Here is a 26,514-nt window from a genome sequence, read left to right on the forward strand (position 1 = left end):
ACAACCCCAGAACCGTTTCTATTATGACTTTTAGGCTTTCTGCTGCGAGCTAGGGATTTTAAGTTGATACTGAACTCTACTAGTTAATGGACTGAACTCGGTCTTTGGAAGAAGTGACAGCTTCTCCAGCTTTCCAAACAGTATTTTACTTCCTCTATAATTTATATTTGTCAGCTATCATTTTCTTTTGATTAACATTAAAATCAAGCGAGTCAGAGGAAACGACAGCGACTGAGGAGGAAGCCTAAGAGACGGTGTAAGCGGAAACGAATGGACAAAGGCATGGGAATGTATAAAACAGTAGAAACAGAGAACTGTTGGTGCGGTTATGGTGGTGAAGAACCCGAGGGTGAGATAGTAGAAGCAGCAGAGGCAAAAGAGGCAGAAAAAGCAGCGGAGGCTATAGAGGCAGCAGAAGCAGCAGAGGCAGAAGAGCAGGAGTGAGACAACCTCAGCTGAATAGAGTGCAGCAGCATACCTATTTATACCAAGGTTAGGTTGGAGCCTCAGAAACTGAACAGGACTGAAGTCATTGGGGTAGGTGCTCCTAAGTGCAGAACCACTGCAAAACAGAGTTGGTGCTTTGCAGGTTGGAGCCTCACTGAAGTCCAAGTTGGAGCTTGGAAACTATTCACAATCAGATTTATACTTATATTGTATTTATTTCTTTGCACTGTCTTGAGTTTTAATAAAAGCATTAAATTCAGCTGTTGATTTCTGTGCTCTGTGTATAAATGTACATATCTATATAGGTTGTTGGCAATCACTAGAACAATTAAAAAAAAAAAATCATTGTAAGAAATACTGATTCACCCCCCCCAATGTTTCCAACACTAACAAGAGAAGGATCTCTCGGCCCTTTCCTATTTTAGATTTCCCTCTTGAGAGATGAACACACAGTTCTCCTATATCACTCAATGGAAGTTGAGAGATATCTCCCTTCACCATGATGTTAAAGATATCTATCCACTCATCTCTAATGGCCTTTAACAAAAGAGCTTTCAAAGTTTCTTCATCTAAATTGTTCATCTTTGCTCTTTTCAAATTATAGTTAAATCTCTCAATCAAATCTTCTAAGTTTTCATCCTCTCTTTGCATCATTTTGAACACCTCATCTTTATGATTGGTAGGCATACAATAATCCAGGTATCTATCCAAAAATGTCTTTTTCATGTCATTCCACGTTCTAATGGATTGAGTGACTAACCCTATGAACTATTTCAAAGCAGCCCCTTTCAATGTTGAGGGAAACAATTTAAGTTTTTGAGAATCTTCTAGATAGTCATAAATTCTGCACAAAACTTCAAACTCAAACAAAAATGTTTCAGGGTCCTCACTTCTCAACCCATAGAAGTTTGGGAGGACAGATGGTGAGATATTTTTCATTGTGGTATGTGTTTCCTCATCCACTATAGGGAATCCAAATGAGTTATCTAATTCCCTATTTCCTCTGCCTCCTCCATTATCACCTCTACCTCCTCCATTATCTCCTCTACCTCTCCCTCTACCCCCTCCTCCAAATAGTGAGAATTCTCCATCTTGTTCCTCTTTTGCCATTATAGTTTCTTCAGAATCAGTATAGGGTTCAACCTGCAAGGTTATTCCCTCCTCCTCTGGTTCTTCTATTAATGGATTATGGGAGAGAGTTTCTACTTCTTCCTCACCAGGTATTCCTAGTTCTTCAACTATAATGGGTTCTCCTGTGGAGGTAAGAAAAACTATTCCTGCTGTTGGAGATTCAAAAATTCTCTCCTAGAACTGTTTTGGTAGATGAAGTAGGAGAATCCTCTAATTGAGTTTCTACCCCTTGAATTCCAGAAATCCTATGGCTGGGAGTATGAGTCTGGGTTGGAGGTGTGCCTTTTCTAACTCTTGGTGGAGTAGGTGGTGTTGTAGGGATCGAACTTCTACCCCTAGCTATAAATATACCCCTAGAGTCTCTTTCTCTATGCATGTCATTGTTTTGTTTTGTTTGTTTTGTTTTGTTTTCTCTGAATGTAAGAGATAAGGCTACCTAGTTACACTTCCCCGGCAGGGGAGCCAAAATGTTTGGTCAATTTAGTGTCCTAAATTGCTCTACATAAATTATCAATCCGGGTATCGTAAACTGATGAAATGTAGTGCACTATATGTGCTAGATGACCCTTCTTACTTCATTGTTTTTGAGTTTTATGTTGTTTTGGAGGGTTTTGATCCTTTAATCCCTAATGATTTACAATGTACTTAACAAAACCTTAAATCTAACTTATGTAAAGACTGCTAAGGACCTAAAGAAATGAGAACTAAAAATAGCTTAAGAAAGATTTGGAAGCAAAGTTTAATCAAGAAATGAAAACAGAGTTTCTATTTCTAGTCATATCATTATTTCCAAATCATGAGCTACAAACTAAAAAGTAAAATTGCAACTACTGTCTATTCAATTACAAAAAAAAACAAGACTAAATAAAATACTGAAAACGGAAAGTGAAATTGCAACTATCTATTATGGAAACAAAACTAAATGAAATACTAAGACTGAAAATGAAATTGCAAATAATCTACTATGGAAGCAAAACTAAATGAAGTGCTTAGTTACTCTGCCTCTCAATTTTGGGAAAAAAAACCTTCTTGTGATGACATTTTGAGGAATTTTGTACTTCATTATTCTAAGAGAAGATAAATACAAAAATGCAGAAAAAACTCATTGCATGAATGAAGTATTCAACCACTTAGTTTAAAATGAGTTATCAACTAGAAGGGCTCTTTAGAAACATTCATCTACACCATTTGTCAATAAAATAGTAACAAAATGGCAAGAACTGTAATGGCACTGATCAGCGTAATTGAAAGCCTAAAGACTAATGAAACAGCAAATGAAACAAACTACTCTACACTACTGAATTCAACTTCTAACTACTAATAAAAAAACTCGAAAGAAATTAAGCAAAAAGAAACTATTTTGCACTGAAAGAAGCTATTCTGCGTTAGTAAGAAAATGATAAAGATTACATTATAAACAAGGTTAGTAAATCGTTATGAACACTATGGAAGAAACGATGAATTTACAGTTAACTAGAAAAGACAAAACAAAATGAAATGAAACCTCAGTCAGCGCAGGGGCCCTCTGCAACTGATTAGGGTATGCGTACTTAATCAAACTCCAAGAGACGCTTTCAGATATCCATAAATCACACGGTTTTCATATTAAAGACAGGGAATGAGTTTTTCAAAATTACAGAGCAGTGGTCTGAGCTTAATACATGCGAAAATTTGAACTGGTTCTGCGTTCTTTACACAGGTATTTATAAGAAAATTATACAACTATTTGTGGAGAAAAATAAGCTACAGCCAAAAACACGTAGCAGACAGGCACACGGAATTCTCTTCTTCGGCTGCTGGAGACATAAATTTAAGATGATCGTTGTTGTATTCGGTTGCACAGATGGCTGTTGGAGTCCGTGGGCTCAGGAAGTTGTTTCGGATCCCATCACTGTGAAACGTGTTGATTATCCTCAAAACAGAGTCCTGTTGCCTTCGGTCTCTACGTTTGACTTCCCCATTGACCAGAGTCTTGTACCATCTTCCTTGTCGACCTGGGCTAGGTGAATAGGACACGATCCATGACATGAAGATTTCCAAGCTGCCCATGTAGTTATTTTCTCCTTCTGACACCTGGAACCTGTTAAAGCATGGAAGTAGCTGTGGAACAGCCGATTAGTTGCAGAATAGGCTGCGTTCCGTAGCTAAAAGACAAAAACTTATTCAAACAACAAAACATAAAAGCATAACATGTAAATCACTAAAATGTTCTCCTTAAGGCAATGTATACTGGTTATTGATGATAGGGATGCATTTTCTTCATGGAAAAACAAAGAAAAGGGATGAGAGAGTTGTTAAGGAAAGGGCAGTTTTGAGGCATAACAGAAAGTGAAGTCAAAGAAGAAAGAAATTCTTGTTTTCTGGCCTAATCTTCCCACACATGTGAGTTTTCTACTTTTTTCAGCACTATTATAGGGCCAAAATTTGACCATCACTACAAGTTTGAAATTTACAAAGATTTGACCAAATTTCAAAGAAGTTTGACCAGCATTGACTTTGTTGACTTTGACTTAAAGGAAGAAGGTGTCAATTTTCCATAGGGATATATTGTTCTTTGCTTTAGATAATTGCATTCACCCCATAACACCATCACATCATTAGCAATTATGTAGAAAGAAAAATGACATCAACAATGCAGCGAAACAGTAAAGACCAACAAAGACAAATAGAGACACTAAGATTTGGTCAAAAACCAGGGCAAAACCCCATAAGGGGGAAAATCCATCCAAATTCTTCTTTTATTAGATATTCATCAATTGTTTAACTGAGATACAAAGTAAATCCATAATAAGATTCATCAATTACATCAGGCCAACCTAAGGCAATTTACAACTTCGTTTTTGAATTGGGTGAAATAAGTCTGAGAGAGAGAGAGAGAGTTGCTATCACATCACTGTTAAGAGTGGCATCGTAAGTAGCATCAGCATTGTTCACCGTTATCATTCTTCATGGAGTAAGAGCAATGTCATCATTTCTTACAAGAGTGGCTCCTTGTATCTTGCATACTAAGTCACTGATACACTAGGGGTCTGTAACAAACAAGGTTCGTATACGCAGCAAAATAATCTTCAGAATACTTCGAAGACAAAGACATTCATTGTAGGACAAGTAATAGTATACTAGAATATTTGAATACAAGTGAGATTATTACAATGAGGGTGAGGGCCTGCTTATATACCCTATGCAAGTACCTCTTCACCAACGGTCATGTCCTTAGGGACATACCTTTTCATTAACTAGTTACTAATTAATCATTATTTATTATTATTATTATTTTACATTATTTGTATTATTTTATATATATTTTTATTCATAACATTGTCTTCCTCTTCAAAAAGCTTTGTCCTCAAAGCTTACTGATGAAAGGGCTTGATCTATTTTCCTATTTCGAATCTCTTCACATCTTTGAATTTTCATCTTCGTTGATACAAGACGATATGATGCTCTAAGTGATAAACAAAATTGTCGAACTGAGAATGGATCGGACCATCCTAGATTAACCTTCTGTGGAATCTTCCGATCACCGGAAATTTGTAATGAATTGTTATCATAGGATCGGATTTTGCAAACCTTAGTATTTCTTGGATTCCATTCTAAATGGTTCAAATATGTAAACTGACTTAGTTTCCTGCTCTTGTGATTCATATGTCAATAAAGAGTTCTTACGGTTTGATTTTCTCTTATCATGTATGTGGTATTTCCTTGATTCGCTTCAATTACTGATGTTGTTATGTTGGCTACGAAATCACCACTTGGAATTTCCATCGTTTGAACTGCAATATCTAAATTGGTTTTAACTTCTATAGGTTTCTCTTCTTCTTGAGTTGTGATATTGGCTGGGTCGGAGTTCATATCTTTTTCTTCAACTTGGACTGAAGACTTTGACACTTCTTTCGTGATAAATCCTTCTAATTTGGTGTTTCAATGATTTCTTATCATTGTTAAGTTTCTTAATTTGAGTGAGTAGACTCTAATTATGATTTTTTAGACATAAGAGCTCCTCATTTTTTGAGTCAATTTTATTTTGGCATTCAAGCTTCTCGTCTTTTAAACACTTGATTTGTTCTAATAATTTTTTGTTAAGGTCCTTTAAGCGTAAATTTTCCTCTTCTTTCTCTGATAGACTTTCGTTGAATTTCTTGTCAAAACTTTCTTTTTCATGTTCTAACTTGTGCTTCTTAGTTTTACACTTTTTGACTTGTGCGAGTAGTTTCTGGATATGATCTTTTAAACAAGAATTCTCTTCGTTTTTATTAGATATGACCTCCTCAAGCTCTTTTTGCTTCTCCGGTATCGTGTTTTGATTCTTCTGAGGTTTTAATTTCGTAATATCTTTAAAGTCTTCTGATGATGACATTATCAATTTTGACTTCATTGTCGTGTCTCGAAACGTGATCATCTTTCCCTTATAAGAAAACATTAAAAAAAAAAAAAAAAATCTCTATGTTTAACATGAACGCACCCAATTCTCTAAACCAAGGTTGACCAAGAATTATGTCAACCTCTATGCCATACATTTTTTCAACACGAAATTGGGATATGTACTCATAATGATCTACTGTTATTTGTAAATCATTAATTTCGTATTTTTTCCCAAAAAAAATGTTGTTTCGCCTACATTGGCATCTGAAATTAACAGTCGATTCGCCAAATTAATATTTATATAATTTTCGTCATTCCTTGTACTAATAACGATATTATCTTTTTCCCTTGGATAATCCCTCTTAATGTAATTAAATCATGATGTGTGATCAAAATACCCTTATAGGAAAATCGTCCTTCCATTATTTTCAAATTAGGCTCCATTTTTGCTTGCGTCGAGATGAACTTAGGGTTTTAAAGGTACCCCCTTTATTTAATTTGACCCCTTCTTTTTTCTTTTTTTTGTATCCTTTTACACTTTAATAAAAATAATGTTTTATAATTATAAAAGGTATTATTATATATCCACTTATATAATATATATAACCCCTGTATAAACTATATACACCCTTTTAATAATCTTTTAATTTTTAATAAATAAATCTTCAATATAACTTTGTTGATAAGTCACCTCAGCGCAGTATGACGTTTCATAATTTTGATCTTTTGTATCTTTTTATTCACTTTTAATGGACTCTAGCGGACATCCTTATGAAAATTGTAAAATCTCGCTAATGATAACAGTAACTAGTAAATAATAAGGATCCAAAGGCGAATTGAATTTTGGCCATTGTAGTTTCAAATGTTGAATGGCCTTGCACGGCATTTGTCAGAACAATGTATCGCACAGTTTATTTATTTATTTTATTAATTAGCGATTGACTTCTACGGATTGGCAAAACTAGCCAATGTCAATGGTAAAAATAATCAAGCAAAGGTTTTGTAGCGTCAATGGCAGTGGCTCAGTGGTTTTTAGTGGCAATGGCAATGAAGCTATGCTGCTGGCAGAAGAGCGTGGAGTCTGGCGGCTTAAAGGACATTGTTGTTGTCGGTCGGTGAATAGGGGAACACAATGCAGGATAACAGGGCCAACAACGAGTGTTGGTCAATGAACAAGTGGGCTCTGACAGCGTGGAGTTGTATAGTTGTGTTGGCGTGGAGCAACGACACGTGGGAACCAGACTTGGTAGTTTGATTGTCAAGGGAACACAAGCACGAAGGAACATTGTTGGAAATGATGAACAACAGAAGAGATGGTAGGGTGAATGATGCAGGATGGTGGATAAAGATAGCTGTGAATGTATGACGCCAGCTGCAACGGCTGCAGATAATGGCAGGGAGCGGATGCAGGTCTATCGGTGGTCGGACAAGGTACGATGTTGTGTTTTTGTTTTCTTTTTTTGGCTTTTTTAAGTATTTTTTTATTATATTTTTTTTAACTTTTTTTTAAATATATATGTTTTTTCTTCTTTTTAATATAGATCATTTTTTTTAATATGATTATTTATATTTTTTTCCCTTGTTTTTTTAAATTATTTTTAACTCTTTTTTTTAATATATAATTTTATTTTTTTTCCTTTTTAATGGCCCAAGGCCTTAATGACTAAATCAGCAATGGGAGAAATTCCAAGCTCTGGGTAGTGAAACGCTTGATCACAACGACAACTATGTTGACGAAGATTAGAATGGCCAATGACTCGGATTGAAGAACGTGGCTCTAGTACCAATGTAACAAACAAGGTTCGTATACGAAGCGAAGTAATCTTCAGAATACTTCCAAGACAAAGACATCCATTGTAGGACAAGTAATTGTGAGGGCCTGCTTATATACCCTAGGCAAGTACCTCTTCAACAATGGTCATGTCCTTAGGGACATACCTTTTCATTAACTAGTTACTAATTAATCATTATTTATTATTATCACTGTTTTACATTATTTGTATTATTTTATATATATTTTTATTCATAACAGGGTCTTTGCCATGTAGATTTTTGTCACATACTATCATCTAGGGTATATATCAAAGATATTGTTCATGTTGGACACCTAATCCTCTAAGGGTTGGTGTGGTAGTTGAACAGTCAAAGCGAGTCCAAGAGACCACTTGGAATATGAAACCAAGGGTCACTAGACTTGTATAAATAGGTTCATTGTGAATAATATAGTGATTCAAGGTTGCTCTTTCATATCTCATGTCTTCGCCATTGTTGTGTTGAACATGGTATCAGAGCTACTTGGCTCAAAATGCCTTTGCCTTCATGAGCTTGTGATATCTAAGTTTGGACGCAGGCCACTGTAACCCCTATACCACCTGCTCAGTTCTCCTATGTCTCAGAACTGCGTTGCTTAAGCCTAGAATTCCGCTTCCATTTCTCTAAGATGTCAAAACTCTATTTTTTGCAACTCCTATTTTAAATTAGACCTAGGCGCTCAGAATTTGTTAGGCTTCTCACCTGCACCACAGGATTCAATTTTATATTTTCAGTTTGATGGGGATGGAATGCTTCTAGCTAGAGCTCATCGTCCTCACGGCATGGAGCAACTGTAAACAATTCTTTGTTTGATGTTGTAGATTCCTTCGTGAACGTCGAAGAGAAAATTCTATTCGTCGACGACATCTATTATTCCACCTGCTACCTGTTTGTCGTTCTTCATTTGTGTAGGAAGCATATGGCACACCAGAACACTTCTTAGGGTTTTGAACAAGGCTTGGAGGATATCATTAGACGCAATTGGAGTACCATTACACCCAAACGGAAAACGCATTTCTAAAGCAACCCGTTCGAGACAGCCGCTCAAATGTCGTCTTGCAATAGCATAATTTCAAGTCAATGATACGGATTTGAGCAATATGGGTTTTGTCAAACGAGTGTGATGTGCTATTGCCCCTTTCCCTACGAGTCATGCCTCAGGTGATTGGTTTGTATATATAACTTGATCGTGTACAAACGCTCGAACAATCTATTGGAATAATTTATGGACTCTCACACCCATGGTTTTATGAAGCACGGGAAGCTGCAAATATGTAACCATGGTTTATGGCTTGTGCGAGTAGAGTTATATGGGGACTAGCACAGCCAAAACCCAAGGTTAAATAGGGAAGAAGATTCTAGACACAAATATCCTAGACTCTCTTAGTAACTATTTAAATTGAGTTTGTCGATTCTAGTCTCTGTAAAAATTATTTACGAGTTGCTTTTCTAGGAGCAGCGAATATTTGTAGCTTGTCCTGTTATTTCTTCGACATGGCACTTCTAGTTCGACACACTGATTGACAAGAAAATTAGCATGAAGGAATTTGAATATGTTGAATTTGTGATAGGTAAAGAGAAAAAAAATAAGGTTCTTGTGCTTCCCTATTGTTGCCTTGATCTATATAGTGAACACTTTTCGACTCTTTCACATTCAAGTTCAAAAGTTGGCAAATTAATTTTCTAAAACCATCATTGTTTCTACAAGTACATTTTTGGTCATTTGTCGACTTGAATTGTTTGAATAATGGAGAAAATTCATGGATTATTAGATTTATTAAGCACTCTAATCTTATCTACTGGTGGAGACACAGTTAAAGTCAACAAGGACACCTTGTCTAATATTAAGGCTTGTCTACAAAATGCACAAGAAAAAATTGAGTTTTTCAACTTGAGACAAAGCTACAACAAAATAGACATCACTCTGAACCTATTTTTGTTCAGAACATTGAGACAAATTCCTATTAGAAACAAGAAATTGCAGATGCAGTACCCATTTCAAGAGCAGTTTTGTATAAAGATGCAGGAATTCAAGTTCCACTTCCCAAGCCCATCATCAGAGCTTGGGAAGAGCTTGTCAATAACAGAAACAAAACCAGTCTTGGATATGACAAGGATGTGTCCTTTCATATTCCAGATTACTCAAAGCCCATTCACTTTCATAGTGTTGGATTTCTTTATGACAGTTCGTCCTTAAATGTTCCAAATTCTCATCCTCTTCCACAGCAGCCACGACAAATTGTTAAATGCCAACATTGTGACCGAGTTGGCCATATGAAAGATCATTGTTTTGATCTTCATCCATGTGAGCATTGTCATAAAACCACTCATTCTTCAAACAAATGCTTCAAAAACAAACCTCTTGCAAGAACAAAGATTCACCTTGGATGGATCGCTTCTTGGAAATGGGCTTCAACAACGAAGAAGATATTTAAGTCATATGTCAGAACTTGTTCTAGAGTATTGAACAGTCTTGCAGTTGACTTTTCTCTATCATCTCACCTTGTATCTGACAGGGGGAGAAATGATGTTCATCTACAAGTTTCAAAGCCTGATCAAGCAAGCCTGAACCACAACCTACCATACCAGATTCAGAGTTGTAGCCAGAGACAGAGATGCCCTTGAGCATGCCTTTGGTTGGTGGTCAGCGTTAAACCATCTATGCGAGGTTAAGACCTCCCTTTTCAAGTTGAGCTTCTCCGTCTTCAAAGAATTGGGGACACTTCCTCTAGCAGAAGACTTCAACTTCTTGCCAGTTCTGGAAGATTTCTAGGAATTGCATTAAGTGTTCCAGAGTTGGTGGTCATCCTTAAACCACCGTAGGTTGTAGACCTCCCTTTAAGGTCTCCCTCTCCAAAGCATTAGAGGCACTTCCTCTAGTAGAAGGTTTCAACTTCTTTCCAGATTTGGAAGAGTTTCGTGAATTGCACTAAGCGTTCTAGTGTTGGTGGTCATCCTTAAACCACCCCTTTCTACTAACATTTCAGAGAGCACATGCAGCCTAGTGCTGTCATGCATATTTTTGCACATTTTGTATTACATCTCTCTTCTTGAACTCATACATACCCCTTAAGATTAAGGGGGGGAATGTTGGACACCTAATCCTCTAAGGTTGATGTATAAGCTAAACAGTCCAAGAGACCCCTTGGAATATGAAACCAAGGGTCACTAAACTTATATAAATATGTATCATTGTGAATAATATAGTGATTCAAGGCTAATCTTTCGTATCTCCTGTCTTCGCCATTGTTGTGTTTAACAGTTCAAACCATATTGTGACTATTACTGCAATCATACTGTCAATAAGGTCACTATCATGAAGATTATACTTACACATCCAAGCTACTACATATCAAGGGTTGCTTTCATTGTCTACACAAAATTGTTATACAGACACTGCCATACATATAGATCATTGTATCATGAGCAAGACTGTCATCATTCTATCATAAGCAATATTGTCATCATTATATTCACAAGATTGTCATCATTGTATCATAAGCAAGACTATCATCACAATATCATAAGAAATATTGTCATCATTGTATAAACAAAATTGTCATCACTGCATCATAAGCAACATTTGTCATCATTGTATCGTAAGCAACATTTGTCATCATTGTGTCATAAGCAAGACTGTCATCACAAATCTCACTACCTTCATATAAGAGCAAAGACATTGGCATGTTAGCAAAACCCTAATAGGTTAGACGTATTAGGGTTGCTTCCTTCACTGTATTGTGACGAATAACCTTATGCCAAGTTACATAAACAATGTCATAGATATATCAAGTTTTCTGCCATATCCAAGACTGCATTGTATTTCTAAGTCACCATCAAATATGTTCTAGTCATAATCACATAGATTACTGTCTTACTGTTATATATAAACTTACTGTCTCATCCTAATAATATTTTGCAAGTTATGCAAGTCTTCACGATGCCACGGGGATGAGAAACAAACCATAGTGATAAGATACAATCTATAGTGGTGAGATACAATTCATAGTGAAGAGATATGACACAGCGATGAGATATTACTCACTGTGAAGTGATACGACCCATAGTTAAGAAATACGACTCACAGTAAAAGGATATGACTCACAGAGATGAAATACGAACCATGGCAATGAGGTACAATCCACAGCAATGAAATATGAGGAGATATGACACAGCGATGAGATATTACTCACTGTGAAGAGATACGACCCATAGTGAATAAATACGACTCACAGTAAAAGGATATGACTCACAGAGATGAAATACGAACCATGGCAATGAGGTACAATCCACAGCAATGAAATATGACTCATAGTGAAGAGAAACGACCTATAGTATAATTGTATCGAACCACAAAACTTTTGTAATGAGCCACGACATGGTAATAGAGCCACAGGTATGGTGCGAGAAAGAGTCATGATCATCATAGAAATAGAGCCAGAAGGTTGCAGTGCGAGCTACAAGAGTATGTTGATGAACTATGCCCAATTCCAAAATATTGCCGACGAACCAATGCAAGCACTGGAAGAAAGTCAACGAACCAATATTCAAACCATAAGAAAAATATGTGTCGCGAACTTTACGTGATTGAGCCTCAAAGAGTTTGATGTCAATCATATAATTATGTATTATTTTTATCAATAAGATCTTTATTTATATAATGCGGTGAAGGGCCTTCGCTTGAGGGGCCGAGTTTGGGCATTGGAGGGAAATTCGAATTTAAAATTCCCAAATATTATTGTCATCAAAAATACTATTTCTATTTTGACTAATAGAATTTTCCTTTTAACCAATATAATTTCTCTTTGGAGCTCTTGGGGCTTAGGGTTTCCATTAGGGGAAATTCGTCTTGATGTTGCCCCACTTTTTAACAAATGGCTTGAAGGAGGGATAACTTGGGGTCTTTGTGGCAGTCTTGGTCTTGGTATTGGGTCTTGGATTTCCCACTTTGATCTGATTCTTTAAGAAGAAGATTTCTAGGTCTTCCCCCTTGTGGGGTTTTGCCGTGGCTTGGAACCTAATCTTTGTGTCATTTGTCTCTTTGTGATCTTCATGTTTTGTACATTTTTAGTAATTACTTGATGAACATAATATAAATTTAATAAAAGGCTAACAAACATTCACAAGTAATTATCAAGTTAAGAGAAATCAACACTAATCTACAAGCACCTTGATTTCTCAACACTTCTGCACAGGCCTTGTGTCTAGGCGTGCAGAAGTCGCCCACATTCTCCTTAGACCACTTCCTCAAGTATGATCAAGTTGGTAATGTAACTTAGCCTAAGTCTAAACTTAGGAAAAAACACATAATAGTATGTTGGCTTATTGAGCTAATAGAAGCTTAGGAAAAGTAAAGTAATTTACTTTAGTGATTTTGTTTTAATCTTAATCGTTGATCTCAAGTGAAACAAGATCTAATCTTAGCCAACAATCACTTTGAGATTAGGGTTAGTGTTAGGGGTTTAGCTCAATGTAAAGTTATGAAAGCAAGGCTAGGGAGAGGGAGAAGGCACACCATATAGCCGTACTAGCCTCAAGAAGAGAAGTGTGATACTCTAGTGTGTCTGGTCTAAGGAAGGTGCAAGGAGCAACAAAGGAGACAAATCCAAATCAGCTAAGGAAAATAGGACAGATCTAGGGCTTGATCAAGTGGATAACTCCAAGTTTATTGTTGTATATGTATTCCTCAGTTGGGCCATTATCCTAGGATGGGAGCCCAAGTACATTCAGAATAATTTATTAATTAACAACTATTGATTGTGTGAAAATTTCTACTATTGCAGCAACTGGAAATTGATCTTCTAAGTGGTTAATTATGAAGCAGTTTATTTGCCACGACAAACAACGAATAAAATCACAGCTACAATTTCTTCACAAAGATGATGCGAAAAATAAAATGATGGAAACTGAGAAATGTTAGCACACGCACAAAAAGATTATGACACCGTTATTTTTGGACAATTGTCCTCAAGAAAACCCAATGTGGGAAAACCGGTGCAACAATTGAGGGTTTTATTATTAAGCAACAGCAGAAATTCTGAGTACAATAAAATAGACGCCAAACTGGCAATCTTATCTTAGAGCAATACTAGCAAAAATATCTGAGGGAATTTAACTTCCTCCACAAGCAATCTCGGCTCAGTCTGGGCTCAAAAACCGACTCCCAGAATGATCTGCGCAGGCCCGATGCAGTCCCTTGTACGCTCAACCCAAAACTCCCTCTAAATGAGACATCCTAACTATCTCGGCCCCTAGAAGTGATACGCTTGGCCTACTGGGAATTTTCCCGGCCACCAGCAACTGAATCGACCTCTTCCTCAACTGAATCGATCTGCCTTCTTGAGGATCCTGCGCAGCCTCCTTGAGAAATAATACAGCCTCCTCTCCTAACTCTTCCAAAACTGGAACTCCTCAAGAATTCTACTACTTTGCCCCTTCTGCCACCTGCTACTCGATCACTAGCTCGATCTCACTGTTGAATCATCTGCCACTGGGAAATCGAATTGCCTTGAGCACTGAGTATCTGCACTAGTGTGTTCTCCATCTACCCATCTACCTCTTCTTATAATCTCTAGTTGAGACTTCAACGACCACGATTAAATCTTAATCGATGGTTGAGATTATCTCTAAGTTGATCTGTGTGAGTTTCTAGAGAATTCTCACCTTTCTCAATTAATTCCTATTAATTAACCAGTTTTCCTAAGTTAGACTTAGGAAAAAGTTAAATGATGGTCAATTAATTTAATTGAACTATCTCTAGGTGGAATTTCTAGAAATGATTTCTAGGTTTTGGAGAACTCGTGTGTCTTAGCCTCTCCATAAAATTTGAGACCAAAACATCATCCGATGCTGCAAAAACTAACAGATTGGGCAGAAATTTGTGTGTCATATGTGATTGAGATTGGCTGTGTAATTTTGCTTCCACTGAATATTTTGTTAGGAACCTTGTTGTGTGTTTATTTAATAAGTTTTATGTTAGGAATTAAAGGCCAGGTGCTAGGTTCAAAAACTAACAGCATGGACATGTGGTAGATGTCATATGTGACTACCATGTCATTGATTGCAAGAGTTTCCCTAATTCTTTTGTATATTTCTTGTTCATCAACAATATTGGTCATATCTCTTTCCAATCTACAACACTCCAAAGCTTTCTCCTCACAAAAAATGTTTCTAAATTTGAATGTCCGAATGGCATAATTCTTGCCATCAAGCTTGTGTGAGCTTGGCAATATAACATTTTGAATAATTCCTATTATATCTTTTAAGTATCTTCACTAATTTTCTTACACTTTTAAGTTCAAACAAAATCTATAGCAACAAGCTTTTAGCACTTCATTGTAATTGTCGTTAGACCCTCAATGGTGTTCATGAACCATACCAGCTTTTCTATCATCCAATTCTTCTCTCAACCTAACTTGTAGTGTTCTCCATCCCATTGTCAAATGCTAATGGGGGGCTACTACTCTCCCTTCCACATGGCTACATTTACCCTGCACCCTCACAACTACTCTGATAACAGTGTAAAAATTCAAAGCAATGATAGACGAAAAAGAGAGAATGTGATATGAAGGTTCCCCAAATTGAATTGTCTCAGTCCTTTACAATATCAAATATATTTATAGGATCAATTGTAACTAGATTGGAGACCAGAGACAAATAGATATTCTGCTTTTCATGAATCTAACATAACATAATAATTTAATCAAAAATAAAATCTCACATTAGGAGCATTAAAAGTAACGTTGTGCTAAAATAGCTGCTTAAAACTAGTCGTTAGTTTTAAAGCTCATCACGTATATAACTGTGTCCTAATTAATTGGAGTTCATGCAAATTGTGTGGATACATTATTTCCTCGAGATTGCAAGCACCACATCTTCTCAATTAACTTTCTAAACTTTACTTCAAGATGAGGATGCTTTAGACACTGATGTAGCACCACTGACATGGCAACTAATATAGAAGAATGGAAACCAATTTCTAACATCATTGCAGGCCAATGTTCTCAGACTCTTTAAGACTTGGTTGGCCTGTGACTCAGGGAAGACTCAGCATCTCTTTTCAGACTTTTCAGGCTCTGCAAAGAGAAAAAATACTGAAAATACAGTCTGGTGAGTTTCAGAGGAGTCTGGACACGTGAGAGTGGGGAGTATGACAGAAAAGTCTCCAGGAGTTACTTATCCCAGTGCTTACTTGCCAAGACTCATCCAGACTCAGGAGCCAAAAATGAGTCTGACAACACTGGTGCAGGCCATGTTGTACGTTACTGGGATATCCTACTATTAATTAGTATGGCTTGCAATGAATGGATGAGTACAAACAGCCTTTCAATAAATATTACAAGTACTATCTGATGTATAGTATAGCTGTAGTATGGTTGTCATTTGATGAATTTTAAGGCTGCCATCTAATGTGTAGCACAGTTGGCATTCAATGCCTAGTGCAGCTGCTAATTGATGCATGGAGTTCCTACTACTAAATGAGCAATAAGGCCTCAACAGTAACAAGTAATACGGCTTCCATTTGTTACTAATGTTCTCTCCCCTTTTACATTGGATTTTTATGCAGCCATTAACCACTAGTCATTAACACTAGACAACAAATAAACATTTTATTTCGTTTCAATTATTTCCTTCTTTAGACTTATCAAACTCTGTTTGAATTGCTTACCACCTTTGTCATTAACCAATTTTAGTTTTGCATATCCACTCATTTTATGCTCAAGGTCACAGTTTTCTGCCCACGAAGAAACTTCCTGTGGCTTATGACACAATGGACACAACAGATATTTGAATTTTTCCCCAGAGTGACTGACGCAATATCCTGTATGAAATTTAACCAACGAAAAATATAAAATCAAGGAAAAAAGTACATTAAGATATAAATTACTGACATGTACATACATGCTTCTTCTATCTGATCTTAGCTGGCCCCTTTTTACAAGATCCGACACAGAACCACGTCCACTATCACCAGACTGACTAGCCATGTATCTTTTTACTGCAATCACCATAAATACAACAACCATACCCAATCCTACTGCAAACTTCACAGGAATGTCTCTGTTCAGCTGTTTCCATAAGATAGCCAAACAAACAAGGCCAACATATGAATTAGAAATTTTCGTGACTGATTAAAAAATTAAGACGGCATCCCATTCCTAGTAGACATTTTGTATACAATGAATATACACCAAATTGACACATACAAAACCAGAAAGTCAAACACATCTGCAACTCCTTAAGCCCATAAGTCAATCACCTATTGTAGAAAATGCAACTCTTGGCCTCGAATGAGGCCATGTAAAGCACAATCCCATTTTAAAAGATAATTTTGAGTTTTATACATGAAGAAATTAATTAAAAAGACAAATAAACTGCATTGAAAAGGCAAATTGTTCTATTGCAAAAGAAACTAAATGAATTAGTAATTAATGAAATCCTAATTAATAGACTCGACTAGGAACACTGGGACTCACCTAAGAATTTGACAATAAATTTCACCCTAGCTTTGGGGTTTAAGCTGGAGGGAAAAAACTCTTCCAATTAGCTGTGTTTAGAAACACAGGTAGGTGAGGTTAAAACACCTCCTAGGATGAAATCCGTCACCAAAATTATGGGCTTACCTAGGTTGTTACATAATTACATGGTCTTACTAGCATCATTTTCATTACAATTTGCAGAAATTGGGTTTACAATCGCTGATGATTCTGATCTTTGAGAAATTTTGCACAACTGCTTCCTTGGACTTGTGGCAAAATGGGTGCAACAAGACTCACTAAGAGGGTGGAAAATATTTGTAATCGCCTCAAGCCTATTATTCAATTTTCTGGCAAAAATAAAATTAGCGAGAAATTGTCAAAAATTGAAATGAGAGAAAAAAATTAATTACTCTCCAACTGGAAAAATCATCAAAAATTATTGAGGCTGTTTTTCAAAGGGAAAAATTCAAGTCAAACTCAAAAGCCTCAATTCCAAGGCAGAATGTCCCAGTTCAAAAATTCATTGGACCCAAGAAGGCTATTTGCCTAGCAAATCGAATTTTTTGGACCAATCAGTCAATTATTTTGCACAAGTAATGACAATTCTATTTTTGAAGATTCTCCAAAGGACCAGATGCACCTAGAAGTTCAATTTCTCAAGGGGTTGAAATTTTTGGAGATTTGTGCAACACTTATCAAGGGATAAAATTATTTTGGCATGGATCAAGCTTTGGATCAAGTCAAAATAGTCGTTTTCCCACTTGGAGGGGTCTAGAACTTTCATTTTTACTATATAAGGAGGCCTAAGGCTCCTCATTTGTAAGAAGGTCCTGATGTACTGAACTAAGTTCTGCTAGATATTTTTCTGGAATAAAATCAAGTGTCTTTGGGGTTTCAATTCAAGATGTCTCTCTCTCAATTATTTATGGTATGTGCCGAATGTTTTTAATACTAAGTGCTTTTTACAGAAGATTGTTGTTTCATTGCCAGTGGTTGGATTATCTATTTGCACAGGTATCTTGCATTAGGTATTGGGCTAGAGTAAACACTCTAAATCTAGTAGATCTAGCAGGTATCTCTAGATCTCTGGGTTTCTTGTGTGAATCAAACCCCTATGATCTAACAATCTATCTTTTGAGTGTGTAGAGATCTTCAAGTGATTCAGCCCTTGGGCAACCCCCAAGTACATAGACTTTGAGGAGACTACATCTTGTTTGGCTTCTCGGCTTATCTAACGATTTATGGTGCAAGGTTTTGGACAGTGCATTAATTAGAAATTATTTATTTCACTTATTTTCTAAATCTACTTGTGCTATAAAGGTTTATCTGCTTAATAGAGCTAATATTTTCTTGTAAATATTGTGAATAATTTGTGAATAAATCTACTAACCCTTGTATTTTAAGTGTTCATTGTGTACATACTTTTTGGGTTATTTAGATTTTGGGATTCGTTCTATTTATCTAACTTGCATGTGCCATAGCTTAAGGATTCAAGGATAAATTTAAAACTTGAGGGCTTAAGCCCTCACCTAGCCTAGACAACTAGGGTTTGGGCACTTAGTCACTTGAGGAGGAGAAGTCCAGATATTTGAAGGAGAGAGTTCAACTTGTGAGGTGGATTTGTGGTCTAGAGACCTTAATCTACCATACCCAGGTCCTAGAATTTCAACACTTTAGCTTTTGGAGGGAGACGCTAGCCCTAGAGGGCCTAATTCACTGCATAATACATTTGAAGTTTTGTGCAGCTGAATTTTTGTGATTATAGTCATTGATATGAGCTTAGATCTAACGTGTGCACTTGTGAAGGGCTAGTCGCAAGGCCTTGAGCCTATCTTGGCTTGGTGGCGGGCCTATTTGGCTTCTCTAGGGAGGGCTGCAAGGGTTTGGAGGGCTACAACTTGGTCACGCTACTTCATATCTTGAATCTAAACCTTTGTTGTCGGCATTAGACCATCATTGCAAGGATTTTCAAGTGATTTTTTAGCACTACATTGTAATTATAATTTCTCTAATCTCTAGGGCTTGTAGATCTTGGTTTTGTGGCTAATCTCTTTCTTGCAGGGCTAGAGTTCACCTGGATAAGGGTTTTAAAGGTTGATCTTCTATTGTTACATCATCTCTAGCATTCCTAGCCCTGGCCGCAAGGCCTAGGGTCACTAATTCACCTAGCCGCAAGCTCTAAGAAGCATATTAGGCCTGGCTACAAGCTTTTGAAGGCTTAATTCACCATCAAAGTGATTCTAGGGTTGACACGTTGGTGTTTGCAGGTGCTTAGAGTGTTTTTCTTACTCATTTAAAGGCTAAACGTCATAAACTTGAGCTTGAACATCAACAGCCATCCAAAGAGGCTCGCAGACCTAAGAGGCCTTATTTGCCCTAGTCATGAAGGTTTCAAGGTTTGATTGCATTATATCAGAGGCTAACCTTGTGGTTGCAGATGTTTGAAGAAGTCTCATTGCATCTTTGAAGCCTATACATCGATCTTGAGTCACTTAACTTGGCATCTCAATTGTTGGAGGTAAGCCTCTAGGCCTTGTGGGTTTGTTTACTCCTATCACCATCCATTTGTTTATTGTCATAACATATCTAGATTTGAAGTAAAGCATAACAGTGGCACAATCACACCTAAACTAACCATAATAAGCTTAAGAACCATAAAAATATCACACATAAATTTGAGAGGCTTAAGCATATTTGCTTTAGGTATATTCCTTGTGATTTTGGTACTGATTCTTGTAAAAAATCCTTGAAATGCAGCAACTGGAATTAATTCTCCTAACTAATTATTCAGTTTATTAAGTTTATGATAAATATTGAATTAATCACACTACAATTTCTTCACAAATTAAAAGTAAATGTTGCAGAAATAAAAATGTTGGAAACTGAGAAATGCTAGCACACACATAAAATATGACATCATTATTTTTGGACAAATGTCCCCGAAAAAACCCAATGTGGGAAAACTAGTGCAGCAATGAGGGTTTTTATTATTATGTAGCAACAGAATTTCTGAGTACAATAAAATGTCGCCACACAAGCGACTCTATCTAAGAGAAATACTAGCAAAAACATCTTAGGGAATTTTACCCTCGCTCCAAGCAATCTCAGCTCATTCTGGCCTCTGAAAAGTTAGTTGTCCAAACCCTCTACGCAAATCCTCTCACGCTCAACCCGGAATTTCTTCCAATCAAGCCATCCTGGCTGCTGTTGACTAGGAGAATCTCTCAGACACTCTGGAAAATATTCCCAGCCTCTGGAACTGAAAACAACCTTCCTTTCAGCCAAATCAAACTGCCTATCTTGAGGCTCTACGCAACCCCTACGCAGCCTCCTCGAGAATAATTTCAACCTCCTCTTTCTAACTCTCTGAAACCGGAAACTCCTCCGGAATACTACTATGTTGCTCCTCTGCCACTTGCTACTCACCCAATGGCTCGACCTCCACTGTTGAATCACTCCTGCTACTGGGAATTCGAACTGCCTATCCAACTAAGTATATGCACTAGTGTGTTCTCCATCTACCTATCGACCTCTTCTTATAATCTCCAATTGGGACTTCAACGACCAAGATTAAACTTAATCAAAGGTTGAGATCATCTCCAAGTCGACCTATGTAAGTTTCTAGAGAATTCTCACCTTTCTCAATTAATTATTATTAATTAACCATTTTTACTAAGTTAAACTAATAAAATTTTAAATTATGGTCAATTAATTTAATTGAGCCATCTCTAGGTGGAATTTCAATAAATGATTTTTGGCTTTTGGTGAACTCATGTGTTTTAGCCTCTCCACAAAGTCTCAAGACTAGAACACCATCCGATGCTACAAAAACTAACACTCTCTCTTAGTGAGAACACAATCACCCTTTACTGATTATCCATGGAATTAGATCAGGTTATCACACTAACTCCATTACAACTGGTTATACTTATCACTAGTACGAGCTTAACTAGGTAAAGCTAACTCATTACAGCTCAAGTTATCATAGTAGAAAGGTACATGCTTGTAATATGATGTTTGTATTACGATTCACATACGTGTATACAGTTTACTGGAATGGTGTTAATTCATCAATCTCACCAATATGGACCTCAGGACCTCATTTATAGTTGATTCAATGGACTCGGCTTCTCTATTACGGATATAGCTTGTTCCATAATCTATGTAGTTCTCTAAGTAATCAATGTACACTAGTATCACTTAAAGCTGGATATGTCTAAATCTCTTAACACATAGCTTGAATCCCATGTAGTTCAACCTTGCAATATCATAATCCATATATGTGCATAAGAAATACCCTAAGTTGAATAGAGATGTGATAAGAGTCATATACATGTAACAGCTTAACCATAACTAATACAGGTACTATATAAGCTCCTTGTATCTCATATGTCAAAACACAAGTAAATCCCAAGAATCACTTCTATTACCATAAGTTGATAGGTATGAATATGGTATGATCACAGCAGTATGAGTTCCAGCTTCTTGAATAAGGATAGATCATGAAATGTGTATATAAAGGGCATATATTAAGTGAAATAAGCATGTCATATATAACTAATATGGAACCAATGTAAGTTGTAAGTGATATGTTGAACCTTATGTATTATGTGTAAATTTGTAATTAACCATATAGGTCAGATTGTATTACACGACTTTCACTGTAATTACCTAATATTGGTACAGCTATAATACAGAGAAGAGTGTAATCTCCTCATAACCATAACTAAGCTATTGTAATAAGCAGTGCTTACTATCTTATTTAGTGTATAGGTTGTTTATACCAGTACATATCAAATGCTCGTATCGATTACTAGGATTCGCAGCTTAAGTACACTATAAGCATTACTCATAATGTGTGTAATTGATTATGGATAAACACATAGGGTTAAGCTAAGCACCACATATAAGCTTATCACATTGTTATGATATGAAAGCTGTGAAGTAAGACCATGGAAACTTATGAGCTTATATCGAGTAATGTTAGGGTCCCACCCTAACCCCCTTATTTATGTAATGGGATCGAGTCATAGTCAAGAGTCAATAAAGCCCACATTAATAATTGTAAGTGGTTAACCCGCAATTAATGACAGGACCACAGTTAGTTGCAAATGGGCCGTAGTATTAGATAGATGGTAATAATAAAACCCATGGTATTGATCCTTGGTATTGCATGTATGAGTCATATATAAAGGATAGAGACTCCCTGCAAGGAGCATCGTGTCTTATTTTTGTATCGAGCTCTGCTCTATTGGAGGTTGCCCCCTCGAAGAGGCCAATGAACATTGCTTTCTCAATAATAAAGTATTTGTTGTTGTCTCTCACTGTTCTATGTTTTGGGTATCTTTCTTCGCATATTCTGTATTTGGGTATCTTTTGCAGGTTAAGAGCATAACAAGTGGTATCAGAGCACTTTCTAGGGACAGTGGGATCTCCATTTCGTAGAAATTTTTTTTGGCTAGAGACGTGTTCCGGCGTCTTTAAACCATGGGATCTGTCGTTGAGCGCATAAACCTGCGGATTTGGGGAGGCATGCACGCAAGAAATACAAGAGGTGGTCACGCTTGTTGGACTCCCTTGTAACCCCTGTGGGTACCCCTTCGAGTAGTAGCGCATTAGACAGAACCGCGTACGGACTGTCTTCCAAGTACCTTCTAGGTATATCGGAAGCCCCTTAGCTCCTCTGCAACCTCGCCATAGATAAACCTTCGGCCGTCTTGCTGCTACAGTACACCGAGAACAGCACTCGGAGAGATTACTCGCCCGTACGATAGGGTAGTCGGGTTGTACGGCTAAGGGTACGGTTGATCCTCCTTAGTTAGAGCCCTGAAACATTGGGCCGAGTACTACTGTCAGACCCTTATGTATATTGCGATCTGTAGCACCTGACACTCCTCGAGACCATAGTTCCCTTTTCTATCTGGGGATCACGCATCATATCTGCCAGATCAGCGCGCAAAGAGGTGCAGCAGCAGCAGACATCAGTCCAGCAGTTCTGAGTTAGCAGACCAGCCACTCCGATCTATTAGATCCATCAGATCCACAAGCAGCAGTCTGTTCCGCCGCCCAGAACTATCCGATCCGCCATTCAGATCTCTCAGATCCACCAGATCTGAGTCGTTGTGAAGGGTTCCTATACCGGGGTATAATTTTCGCAGGACTTTTGGCCACATTGACATTTTGAGGATTTGGCGACTGCAGTATTGATAAGGAAGGAGTAAAACTCCTAAGTCTGAGATCTCCCGGGGCGCTTATTGGTGATCTAGCCCATCAGAATGAGGACAACGAGCTGAGCCCGGTGGTACCATTCAATTCTTAGTGAAAAAATTTTTAGGTGGTCCCAATTTTAAAAAAACATCAAGTCAGTGCATGGTAGAAACTAGAGCTCAAGCGATGGCCAATGAAAGGATGGACAAACTTGAAGACTCCGTGCAATCCCTCCACATTCAGCTTAACCGACTAACTAGCCTGGTCGAGAGCATAATCCCGAAGGGCAAGGAGGCAGCCCACGAGGAGGCGTATAATGGCAATGGACACAGTGAGGGTGAGTCTAGCCACTCTCCTCACGTCTGGCACACCCACCAACAACCCCGTCAGCGACCTCCCAAGTTGGATATGCATAAATTTGACGGTTCTCACCCATCAGCATGGATAGCACAAATGGAGCAGTATTTCAATCTGAATAACATCTTAGATGATGTGACTCAGCTTATGGTGGGGAGCATGTACTTGGACAATGAAAGGTGGCAATGGTGGGAATGGCATCAACATTGCAATGGACCTTTTCTGACTTGGACCAAATTCAAAAAAGCTCTTCAAGACCGCTTTGACCAGGAATCTTCTTTTTTGGGTCGTCTTACTAAGCTCCGACAGACTGGTACAGTGGATGAATATATTACAGCTTTTGAAGCCTTAGCCTTCCGCACTTGGGGTCTCTCAGATGTGTTCTACACGGAATGTTTTATCAGCGGTCTTAAAGAAGCCATCAAAGCCCAAGTCCTACTGCACCACCCTCCCACATGGACGGAGGCTTGCAAGGTAGCTCGTAACGTGGAACGTGCATTAGCAGCCCAGTACAGTCGCCCAAATTTCTCCGCTAAAGGTCACCCCCCACAGGCTCACAACACGACTCAAACACTTAAGGTCCAAAAGGTGTCACCTGCGGAAATGGCCAAAAGAAGAAAGCAAGGACTATGTTACTACTGTGATGAAAAATACTCCCCAGGTCATAAATGCAAGGAGCCCAAATTTTTTCAAATTGATGCCACTGACTACAGCTCAACAGAGGAAGATCCACCACTTGAGGAACATGAGGCGCTAGAAGAAGACAACCAAAAGGACAATGTCTCTGACAAACCAGTTATTTCGCTGCATGCTTTGGCAAGGATTTCTTCACCTCAAACTCTCAAAATCAGAGGGTTTATCTTTATTAAACATCGCCCTGTAGTAGTCTTGATTGATAGTGGAAGTACACATAATTTCATCCATCAAAAAGTTGCAGAAGCAGTGCATTGTTTTGTACGAGCAGTTTCTAACTTCCAAGTCCAAATTGCGGATGGGGGCACAATGAAATGTGAAGGCCGCTGTGAAAATGTCAAACTTCAAATGGGGGATTATCAGTTGAAAACCCACATGTTTGCCATACACATGGGAGGTTGCGACATTGTCCTCGGCGCTGAATGGCTTCGCACTCTTGGGCCAATCACAATGGATTTCCAGGAGTTATATATGAGTTTTAAGCAGAACAACTACACACATACCCTCCGTGGACTCCAGGCGGGAGCCCCCTCTATCATCAGCTCGCATAGGATGGAAAAATTGTTAAAAAAGGGCAATCATGGAGTTATAGCTCAATTTAATGCCATCCAGGCAGTCGAAACCAAGTCTCTGCCAATTCATCCTGAGATGCAACAGGTTTTTAATAACCATCTGCCGGTCTTTGACAAGCCTCATGAGCTTCCACCCTCGCGAGGGGAACATGATCATAGCATCACCTTAGTTCCAGGGGCCCAACCCCCAAATGTGCGCCCATACAGATATCTGTTCACCCAAAAGAATGAAATAGAAAAAATAATCAAGGAACTTTTGGAAGCAGGTGTCATTCGTCCCAGCATTAGTCCTTATTCATCCCCAGTGGTCATGGTGCTCAAGAAAGATGGGGAGTGGCGGATGTGTCCCGACTTCAGGGCCCTCAATAAGTTGACAGTCAAAGATAAATTTCCCATTCTGGTGGTTGACGATTTGCTGGATGAACTCAATGGGGCTCAATTCTTCACTAAGCTGGATCTTCGCTCAGGCTACCACCAAATTCGCATGAAGGAAGTCGACATTCCAAAGACTGCTTTCAAAACTCATGAAGGCCATTATGAGTTCCTGGTCATGCCATTTGGTCTTTGTAATGCCCCCTCTACTTTTCAGAGCCTTATGAACCACATTCTCAAACCATATCTCAGGAAATTTGTCCTTGTCTTCTTCGATGACATCCTCATCTATAGTTGCACTTGGGCCGCACATCTTCAGCATGTAGATCTACTCTTGCAACTGCTCCGCAAGCATAAATTATTTGTCAAGATGTCCAAGTGTTCATTTGGCATGGCAGAAGTTGAGTATTTGGGCCACATTGTGGGGCGTGAAGGTGTCAAGGTGGACCCCAAAAAGATCCAGGCAATGCAGGATTGGCCTCAACCTAAGACCTTGAAGAGCTTGAGAGGATTTTTGGGTCTCACAGGCTATTATCGTAAATTTGTCCGCAACTATGGTCGCATAGCGAAGCCCCTCACTCAACTCCTAAAGAAAAATTCATTCTTCTGGAATGAGGAAGCACAACAGGCATTTACCGCTCTAAAAAATGCCATGTGTTCCACTCCAGTCTTAGCACTACCTGACTTCACCAAATCTTTTGTCATTGAATGTGATGCTTCGGGTACAGGTATTGGGGCGGTCTTAATGCAGGAAGGGCGACCTTTGGCCTTCACAAGCCAACAACTAAGTGGGAGGAATCTGGGCCAATCTACCTACGAGAAGGAAATGATGGCCATCTTACATGCAGTAGAGACCTGGCGACCTTACTTATTGGGGCGACGTTTCCAAATCCGCACAGATCATCACAGTCTTAAATATTTTTTGGAGCAACACCTATCCTCCCCACAACAAAATAAATGGCTCGCCAAAATGCTAGGATATGATTATGAGATCATTTACAAGAAAGGGAAAGACAATAGTGTAGCAGATGCATTATCTCGCCAATTTGAGGAGGAAAGTACTCTGCTAGCAATTTCCCTCC

The 26,514-nt window shown here is 38.0% G+C and overlaps 1 protein-coding gene across 2 annotated transcripts in view; it reads right to left on the reverse strand.

Annotated features, from left to right (window-relative positions):
- Positions 1–26,514, reverse strand: part of LOC149235269 (uncharacterized) — a 302,830-nt gene that overhangs the window by 184,638 nt on the left and 91,678 nt on the right. For both annotated transcript variants that reach the window (XM_089372060.1, XM_089372059.1), the window contains exon 3: positions 16,654–16,820. In XM_089372060.1, the coding sequence (XP_089228186.1) occupies positions 16,654–16,820 (167 nt within the window). The remainder of the gene's footprint in view (positions 1–16,653; positions 16,821–26,514) is intronic.

The sequence above is a fragment of the Pinus tabuliformis genome, chromosome 8 (genome assembly GCF_031772625.1).
Source record: "Pinus tabuliformis cultivar Carrire ecotype Pingquan chromosome 8, CPIR1, whole genome shotgun sequence".
NCBI classification, from domain to species: domain Eukaryota; kingdom Viridiplantae; phylum Streptophyta; class Pinopsida; order Pinales; family Pinaceae; genus Pinus; species Pinus tabuliformis.